The following is a 10,070-nucleotide window of genomic DNA, read 5'->3' on the forward strand; positions in this document are numbered from 1 at the left end:
ACCTCTCCTGTACACCCACATGGTAACTTTTTGAAAGTTCTTCAAATCCTCCTAATGAACTCTCCCATGCACATCATTAAGCATTTTTCAATGTCAAGTTGCAATATTTATATAAAATAAATTACATGAGCTGCCTTAGTTCTTTAGTGTCAGTTTAAATAATAGATATATTTTCCAAGTTCAAAGTGTTTCATAGACTTCTGTTTTGTGTACATTCTTTTTTGAATACATATAGTATTCAAAGAACAGAAGTGGTTTTAGTTCCACCAAAATAGATATTATTCCCAGAAGCCAAAAGGGCTCCTGAAATTCTTTCTCTAAATTGCAGAAGTAGGACAGAGCTATTCCTATTTGGTCCATGGGAAAGTATCTATTTTATCCTTCAAAACTTTAGGTCTTCAAAGCTATGTTCTAAAGATTATCTAGTACCTGCTACTATATAAAAAAACAGGTAAACAGCATAAATTTATTTCACATAGAATATACTTTTATGGCAGAGAAACTTTCCAAATTTGAAAAGTGATGGTCAAGTTTTAGATACTTTTCTCAACTACTACCTTAAAAAAAAAAAAGACAATCTGTTTTTTGGAAGCATTTTCACACCTTGTTTTTATTTATAAAGGTGTTCAGTACGTATTATGGAGAAAGATAACTAGCTTGATACTCTGACTTTCAGCAGGAGAGTGGAAGAACTTAAAACTATATAGTCATGTTGGGGTTCCAAACAATTTGGGAAATGGAAAGGTGTTTTCTCAATGCAAAGGCATGTAGAGTAGATGAAAACTAGATATAGAACTCCTGATGCGAACAACTTTCATACCTGACTCCTGCCTTCTTCTATACTCACCCATACATAGAAAGTCTCAATATTTGGTTCACAAAACAAGTCAAGCTACATATAGACAAGGTTTACAAGTAGATCTTCTGTCTGAATCTAGCATATGTAAAGATTTTACTGCTATTTCTTTAAGTATTTCTTTGGGTAACAGAGACTAGCCACTCTAGTCTATATTCTGTATTGCACTATAATGAAGCTGAGCCTAAGATATCCCTTATAATGTATCATTGTAATTTTAATCTTCAGAACTACTCAGAATGCCTGTGTATATTTTCAGTGTCAAATGAAATCCCACCAAATTACAAACTTGGGTTGCTCTATTCATAGTAAAGATCCCCAATGGAGAAGAGATACAGATAAACCTACACACACACTTGATGAAAAAAATAAGTATATAATGCACCTTCTAAAAATTATTGAATAATCATTTTGATTATATGAATTTTACTTGATTCATCTAGACAAACTATATGGTCCATCTCAATTTTTTAAAATATTTTATGTCATCCTGTCTATGATAACACTATTGATATGTCAAAAGGGAAGTAAATATGCCACATTATTTTTATCTCTTAATTTTCATCCATTATTAAACTCTTGTGTGATCCATAGTAGTATCATGAAATTAAGTTCTGGTGAAAAAGCCTTTGTTAGCCAGAAGGAGAAAAATTCTTTCTTCCAGAAATCAAAAGATGATTTCCTCTAACATCAAAATGAATCATTAAGTAACTGTGAACCAAGATAAAAAATTTCACCACTATGGTCCTTTTGAAATACAGGTGATTTTCTTTCCTCCATTTTGATATCCTTTTGATTTAAAGATTAATTAATTAAAATTCTTAGGAAATTAGTAAACCAATATAAACTGTAAAAGAATAAACTATTAAATAGTTCGAGGTATAAACAGCAGATTGAAAATTGCATATACTCGATGTGAAATATTGACATGGATGAAAACTGCTTTAATTCTGTAAGATCAGAAAGCTAGAGAAAGGCTTATTAAAGAAACAAATAATTCTCCTTTATGTTGTTCTCTTACATTAGCTCCTCTATTAATAAGAGAACGAAAGTAGTTCTTTGCCAGTAGGTGGTGCTTTTGTATAAAACATTACCCCAAGATAAACTGATTTTGAGCTAATTTTATATTTGTATACGTCTTGAGCCTGTAGCATCTCCCAAAACGCCAAACTCAAATTGCTCTCTTGTTTCCTCTGAAATATATACCAGTCTCCCCTGCCCATACTGACATTGTTTATGCTGCCTAGCATTTCCATCTAAAGCAACATAGTTACATACATTAACAGACAGGTTTGCTTTCCCTTGTTTAAAATAAGTGAGTCTGGATTCTTTACTATAAATGTTCCTCAGTGAAAGAGAAGCTAAACTCTCATGACAATGTGGTCAAGTCATGCTGGCTGTAGCCAAGAGTACCAGTACAATCTGAATATCAGCACAACCAAAAGCATCTGAGGATTGATGCCAGCTAACATGACCACACTTTAGCCTGAACAAAATCATTGTAATTGCTCCTGTACCACCTAAGGGCTTTAGTGCTTTTCGGTACATAATTTGAAGTGTCTAAATTCTCTCACAGTTTGGAAGAGGGATACATTTTATTCTTCGGGAATAGGTGAAGATTAATTAAGTAAACATTGTACTCCATTCTTACGCACAAAAAACACCAGATTCATCAGTCCCTTCAATGAAACCAGATCCGTTATCCTCATACCAATTATAAATAAGGACTGAAAAATCTAAGTACCCCCACCAATAATACAGCCTAGCAATAGTAAAATGAGAGAATGGTAAAAAATAATGTCTCCTTCCTATGTGACAGTGAAGGCTGAAGACAATCTTATTTATCTACTTCAGTGGAACCAAAAAATTTGTCTTTTAATTAGTATTTCAAATTTCTGTAGACAAATTTCAATCTCCTTCCCCCTTTCCCTACTTCTCTCTCCAGCCATGCATTTTCATGAGCCATGAGTATTGTGTAGTATTTGTTGAGTCCTATTCATTTGAACTCTTCCCTTTCTCAGAAGACTATGTACCTCCTTTTGTATATGCTCATTCATTGGAGCGAAATGTTTATATGGATAATAAGTCCTGAAAAATAATCCTCAAACATTAGTTAAAAACAAGAAAGATCTAATTCAAGGCTAAACACTGTATCTAACTGCTTAGAAAAAAAAAATTGGAAATAATATAGGGACAAATTCCATGAACACGGAGAATGCTTTTGAGCACCACGTCTGCTTAAACCTTTCTGAAACAATAACCTATACATTTAGGGTGCCTATCAGAGACTCGAGATATGATTCGTGAGTCCTGCACCAAGTAAATACTGTGAATTACAACCAAACAACTCAACAAAGGCATCCTGAATCGCTCTGAGGCAGCGATGTTCCGAAGTGCTTCTCAGCACATCCCCTGGCTCTGGGCATGCTCTGGTGTCTATACAAGTCTTTAAGCTGATGTGTTATGTAATTGTGAGTTCCTGGGGCCTCCGGGCCTCCTCCATCTGTAACTGGGTTTCCTTTCCTCCTACAGAGCTTGCACTAGCACTCATTTATCTCAGAGTTCAAATCTCTCCCTGCCTTCTACTCAAAGCCTCAACATCAAGTCAGAACCTGTTTCTCCTCCTAGAGACCGTACCACCACCCCTTCGAGATACCCACAACACACGCGCCACGAGGCGGGGAGATCTCCTGTTGACAGCTTGAGCAGCTGTAGCAGTTCCTATGATGGGAGCGACCGAGAGGATCACCGGAACGAATTCCACTCTCCAGTTGGACTCACCAGACCTTCGCCGGACGAAAGGGAAAGTCCCTCAGTCAAGCGCATGCGGCTCTCTGAAGGATGGGCAACATGATCACGTTATTACTTAATAGTTTTTTTTTTTTCTTGCAGTGTGTGTGTGTGCTATACCTTAATGGGGAAGGGGGGTCGATATGCATTATATGTGCCGTGTGTGGAAAAAAAAAAAAGTCAGGTACTCTGTTTTGTAAAAGTACTTTTAAATTGCCTCAGTGATACAGTATAAAGATAAACAGAAATGCTGAGATAAGCTTAGCACTTGAGTTGTACAACAGAACACTTGTACAAAATAGATTTTAAGGCTAACTTCTTTTCACTGTTGTGCTCCTTTGCAAAATGTATGTTACAATAGATAGTGTCATGTTGCAGGTTCAACGTTATTTACATGTAAATAGACAAAAGGAAACATTTGCCAAAAGCGGCAGATCTTTACTGAAAGAGAGAGCAGCTGTTATGCAACATATAGAAAAATGTATAGAAGTCTGGACAGACCCGCAGTGGGTGGCCATTGGTAAATGTTAGAAACAGGCCCGGTCACCTAACGTCCTGAGCACGCTCACAAACCTGCAGGCCTATCATTGGCGTATGGCACTCATGAACAAGGATCAAAGACCATTAAAAGAGGACCATACCTATTTAATTTAAAAAAAAAATGTGGAGTTTGAGAGCTAACATATTTAATTAAATAAATAAATCTGGGTCTGCATCTCTTATTAAATAAAATATAAAAATATGTACATTACATTTTGCTTATTTTCATATAAAAGGTAAGACAGAGTTTGCAAAGCATTTGTGGCTTTTTGTAGTTTACTTAAGCCAAAATGTGTTTCCCCCCCTTGATAGCTTCGCTAATATTTTAAACAGTCCTGTAAAAAAACCAAAAAGGACTTTTTGTATAGAAAGCACTACCCTAAGCCATGAAGAACTCCACGCTTTGCTAACCAAGATAAATGTTTTCTCTTTGTAGAAGTTTTGTTTTTGAAATGTGTATTTCTAATTATATAAAATATTAAGAATCTTTTAAAAATCTGTGAAATTAACATGCTTGTGTATAGCTTTCTAATATATATAATATTATGGTAATAGCAGAAGTTTTGTTATCTTAATCGCGGGAGGGGGGTATATTTGTGCAGCTGCACATTCGAGTAACTATTTTCTTTCTGATTTCTTTTACTCTGCATACATTTTATAAGTTCAAGGTCAGCTATCAAAAGGATAACCTGTGGGGCTAGAACATATCACACTCTAAATTGTTTCAAAAACATTAGCAATTTACCAGGTCAACTGACATCCATTGTATATACTAATTAGTTTCTTTCATACGACTTTCGTTTTGTTTTGTTTTTGCATTTTTATCAAATGCAGGGCCCCTTTCTGATCTCAGCATTTCACCATGCATCTTGGAATTCAGTAAGTGCATATCCTATGGTTCCCATATCCTAAATTACATGGTTGGGTATTCAGCCTAGAATTTGATATGCTTCTTAGAAATATGCCCAGAGTAACAAGCAATGCTCAGAGCACAAGTCCTGCAAACACGGCCCTAGAAACAAGTGATATGGAGTTTACTTGGTGACTAAGTTAAAAATTCCCACAGAAGAAAAATGTGAAAGATTGGGTGCTAGAAAAGAAAGAAGCAGGTAAAGGGATAGTTGCTTGTCATCGACTTTTAAGTATTTTAACTGACCCTTGACCATCTTGTCAGCAATATAAGACTGTTGAACAAATCCGGTGTGTCAGGACCCCCAAATGTCACTTCTGCATAAAGCATGTATGTCATCTATTTTTTCTTCAATAAAGAGATTTAATAGCCATTTCAAGAAATCCCATTAAAGAACCTCTCTATGTCCCTTTTTTAAAATTTTTCCAGAAAGTATAACTCTTGTCTAATATTCGTCTATAAGGGAATAATTTTGAGACCCCTTTAAAAAAGTGAGTGCCATAAAGAAAAGTGAATATATATTGTTTAAAAGATATTTCAGTCTAGGAATGATTTCCTTCTCTTGGAATGTGAAGATCTGTCGTTTCATCTTCAATCATACACATTGACATACAGCAAAGAAGACAGTAATATCAGCACCGCTATATCATGTGTAGAACAGTTGTTATCCAGTTTGATTTTTCCTTTACTTGCATGGTTGCTATGTGTTTCTCATTGTAAAAGGCTGCCGCTGGGTGGCAGAAGCCAAAAGACCTTATAAACGAGGCTATATTTTTCTTAACTTGACCTGCAATCCATAATTAGACCACAATGCACCTTTGGTTGCATGTGAGATGCAACCTGCCTTGTACTAACGTTTTATATACTAAAAACAAAACAATCAACTCTTTCATATATATCCCATGACTAACGGTATCCATGAAACCTAAGAACAGCGGAAAAACAGAAGGTCATCCCTAAAACCAGGCATCCTCACACTGTGAGCACATACACACAAACCCCCATTGAGGGAGGAAAAGATAAAACCAGTTTCCTCACCATAGATATGATCCCATCCTTACAACTCATTCTTACGACTCAATGTGTATTAAATATGCAAACATATCACAAATCCTTGTCATTTCCAAACGCTTTCATTGATCAATATGAATAGACCATTACCAGTGGGAGGGAAAGGGTCATTCTATGAAAATATGAACAAATAGCCATATTAATTTTTTAACCTGCAATTTGCCTCAGCAACAAAGAAAAGATGAATTTCTAATGCTCAAGAAAAAGTAAGCTAAAGTACCTGCAGAAGCCTTGGCTATTTATAGCAGTTCTGACAATAGTTTTTTAAGAACATGAAGAGAACAGAATCACTTGGACATGGATGCCAGTCATCTCTTGTTCCCACCATCGAATTTATATGAAGTGGTAGCAAGATAGCGAAGGGATAATCTTAAGAATTTTTAAAGATGATTTAATGAGAAGAAGCACAATTTTGATGGTGATCAGTCACTTTCTGTAAACACTGTCTATCTTTACCCTTATGCCTTTCTGTAATTTAACCATTTATTGTATTTGCAAAGCTAGTGTGGTTTTTATTACAGTAACCCCTTTGTATCCAGGAGTTTAGGGCCGAGCCCTGAGGGATTATTATTTTACTTTACCTGTCCTAGAGTAATATGTAAGACAACATCCTTCATTGCAAGCAAAAGAACCCTAAGTGGCATTTTACACAGCTGCAAGTATTGTTCTATCTAATCCTATTTTAAAAGATTTTGGTAATTACTAAGCTTAAATACTGGTAACAGTGTCACAATATACGCAAGCTGTGTACAACCTGTATATTGTATGCATTGGTGTGTAGAGGCTGTTCATTTCAACCTTTTTAAAAAAAAATTGTGTTTTTTAGTAAAATGGCTTATTTTTTCCCAAAGGTGGAATTTAATGTTTTGTAATGATGAATATGAAAACTATCTGTCATCCTTAGATCATTTAAAGGTTAACTAAAGTAAGAATTTTTAAAAAGCCAATACACTTTTTAAAAGAATGTCTGCCCTCTCACACTTCTCTATATATTTGTTTTTCTTACTTGTCCATCTTTTACCTTAGAGATAGCATTTTTGCCACCCCCACCCCTTTATCCCTCTTGTTTGTTTTTCCAGGGAGTAAATGCTTTGTATTTCTTTCTTTAAAAAAAAAACAACTTTTTTTTAAAGAAGCAGCCACTTGAACCCTCAATAAAGGCTGTTGCCTAAGCATGGAATACTTCATCTGTTCTCATTTGTACCATCTGCTGTGATGTCGTCATTTGTATGGCGTTAATTTCCTGCCACTACAGATCTTTTGAAGATTGCTGGAATACTGGTGTCTGTTAGAGTGCTTCAGACTACAGATGTAATTAAAGGCTTTTCTTAATATGTTTTAACCAAAGATGTGGAGCAATCCAAGCCACATATCTTCTACATTAAATTTGTCCATTTTGGTTATATTCACAATCGGGTATTGCATTTTTGCCTTCCCTGTTCATACCTCAAATTGAATCATACCTCAGTTTAATTCAGAGAGGTCAGCTAAGGGATGGACTGTGTTGTGGTTCGAATGCAGTATCTGTGTACTGTTGGAGCACATAGGCTGTAGGCATAAGACTTGGATTGCTTCAGATGGTTTGCTGTATCATTTTTCTTCTTTCTTTTTCTGGGGGCTTGTTTCCATTACATGACAATAATTAAAATAGCTTGTAAATGAGGGCATACAAGCATTTGCAACAAATATTCAAATAGAGGCTCACAGCGGCATAAGCTGGACTTTGTCGCCACTAGATGACAAGATGTTATAACTAAGTTAAACCACATCTGTGTATCTCAAGGGACTTAATTCAGCTGTCTGTAGTGAATTAAAAGTGGGAAATTTTCAAGAGTTTCTCCTGCTGGAAATAAGGTATAATTTGTATTTTGCAGACAATTCAGTAAAGTTACTGGCTTTCTTAGTGATGCAGTGTCTGTGGTGAATTTTTTTAATTAATTTTTTACTGTTGAAATTTATTCTACTTTTTCAAAAGCAACTTACCTTCCTCCCTTCCAATCACAAGTGAACTTTTTTAAGTTTTTAACTCAAGATATGGGAAGATGGGCACGTGTGTCTATGGGAAACATGTAGACTGGACAGCAGTTTAGGGGGGGCTTGTGGTATTCAGTCTGTGTGAGAAATCTGAGGTTCTTATCTAATGGTCAACTCTTGAATCCAAGCAGTTCCATTTAGATCTTTGACAACCTATTTAAATACACAGAATTTTCTAAACACATCATAACAGGAATTATATAAGTATGATGCAATTTAAATTATTTTAGCTAAAGTATCTAGAAAGTATTTCCAGAAGCATTCCTTTTTCCCATCAAAATTGTTTTTCATCAAATGATTTTAAAAAACGTGTTTATGTTCCAGTAGCATAACGGATGTACACAATTTAAACTACAAAATGTAACCATTACAAAATTCCAATTACAATTTCTAAAGCAAGGTGGATGCTGGTGGCTCAGGTCAGTAATCCTAGCTACTCAGGAGGCTGAGATCTGGGGACTGTGATTTGACACCAACTTGGACAGGAAAGCCCACAGAAATTCCTATCTCCAATTGACCGTCTAAACAGCAGAAGTGGAGCAATGGCTTGAGGACTAGCCTTGACTGAAAAAGCCAGTTGAGAGTATGAGGTCCTGAATTGCAGCCTAATATCAGCACATAACAACAACCACAATAACAACAACAATTAATAGTAATTTTCTAAAAGTTATGACCTTTAAACAGCCAGTATAAGGTTAATTTAGAAAAAGGCTACAATAGCACTGATTCTACCTGGAGAAGTATTTTGCACTGAAAAAAGAATGCAGTTAGGGAAATTCTATCCATAGTCTGAAAAAATAACAGTATGCTTTGCATTGCTCCCTTTATTAGTTTTCAGCAAACATTTTTAAGCAATAATTATACATAACTAATGCACACTGTATTTCAGGATTAATGAAGATACAGCACCTGCTTTGATGAAACAAATAAGAGATAAAAAGTGTTCTCAGAGAAGTTTTCAAAGTCCTAGGAACAACTACCTTGGTCATCTCTGGAGTGAGGCAGAGCAGAGGCCTGGTTGCAGATACTGTATAATATACCTAGCAGAGTCAGCCTTTTCCTTGCTTTTGAATGGTGAGCAGGATTAAGAAAGGTCAGAAGGGTGAGGCAAGCTGGTTTTGTGGACATGTGATTCCTGCAACAGCTCATAGCACTTGCTACCTGGTGCTGAGTTTAATGCTCTGCTCTTACTATCTCGAAGTTCTGAGCATCTTATTTATGTGTGAATTTGTGCTTTGAAGGTAAAGCCTACTAAGCATGGTAATAGAGCATATGCATGAATAAAAGAGGCACATCAGAAAAAGGGAAACACTTTATACCTTAATATCTTTAGCAGAAGGTGCTTTTTCCCTGATTTTCCAACAATGACCTACGGCATTTTTTATTTTTTTGCACAGGTCTTTCCAGTTAGGATGTACAGACCCAGATGATGCCATTCTACTAGTAAAAAATAGCAAATACAATGGCACAATAATGAGAAAACAAGATGCAGGAATTACATTCCATTTTTATTCTTTTACATAAAGGGCAACCATACATAGGCAGAGACAATCCTGAAGGAGTTGGTTGAAAGGGTCTGATTACATAATTACAAATTAATGACATCAAGAGTTTAGAAAATCAGAATTATAAGTATTCAGGAAATGGTTAGACTATGGTAGGACTGATATGAAAGTTTACAATTTTAAGCGTAAATGGTTAAGAGATAATTAGAAATGTCCAAATTGCATAAAATCATCACTGTTTCTTGAGGAAGGTAACTAATTCGGCTCTCACCATGTTGTGTTTGATTTATCACATGAAAATTGTAAGGATAGACTTAAACTCAGGGTTATCAATTAGTGCAGAAGACCACTAATTAGCAGGTCA

General features: G+C 35.6%; 1 protein-coding gene across 11 annotated transcripts in view; it reads left to right on the forward strand.

The window, feature by feature from the left end:
* Mef2c (myocyte enhancer factor 2C) overlaps window positions 1–8,074 on the forward strand; it is a 162,919-nt gene extending 154,845 nt beyond the window's left edge. For 9 of the 11 annotated variants that reach the window (XM_042691021.1, XM_042691018.1, XM_042691010.1 and 6 more), the window contains one exon: window positions 3,389–8,074. In XM_042691021.1, the coding sequence (XP_042546955.1) occupies window positions 3,389–3,710 (322 nt within the window). In that variant the 3' untranslated portion in view covers window positions 3,711–8,074. The remainder of the gene's footprint in view (window positions 1–3,388) is intronic. The other 2 variants (XM_042691020.1, XM_042691019.1) reach the window with 1 other exon arrangement.
* The last annotated feature ends 1,996 nt before the right edge of the window (window positions 8,075–10,070 follow it).

This window comes from Dipodomys spectabilis, unplaced genomic scaffold (assembly GCF_019054845.1).
Source record: "Dipodomys spectabilis isolate Male_0828 unplaced genomic scaffold, ASM1905484v1 ptg000140l, whole genome shotgun sequence".
Classification (NCBI taxonomy): domain Eukaryota; kingdom Metazoa; phylum Chordata; class Mammalia; order Rodentia; family Heteromyidae; genus Dipodomys; species Dipodomys spectabilis.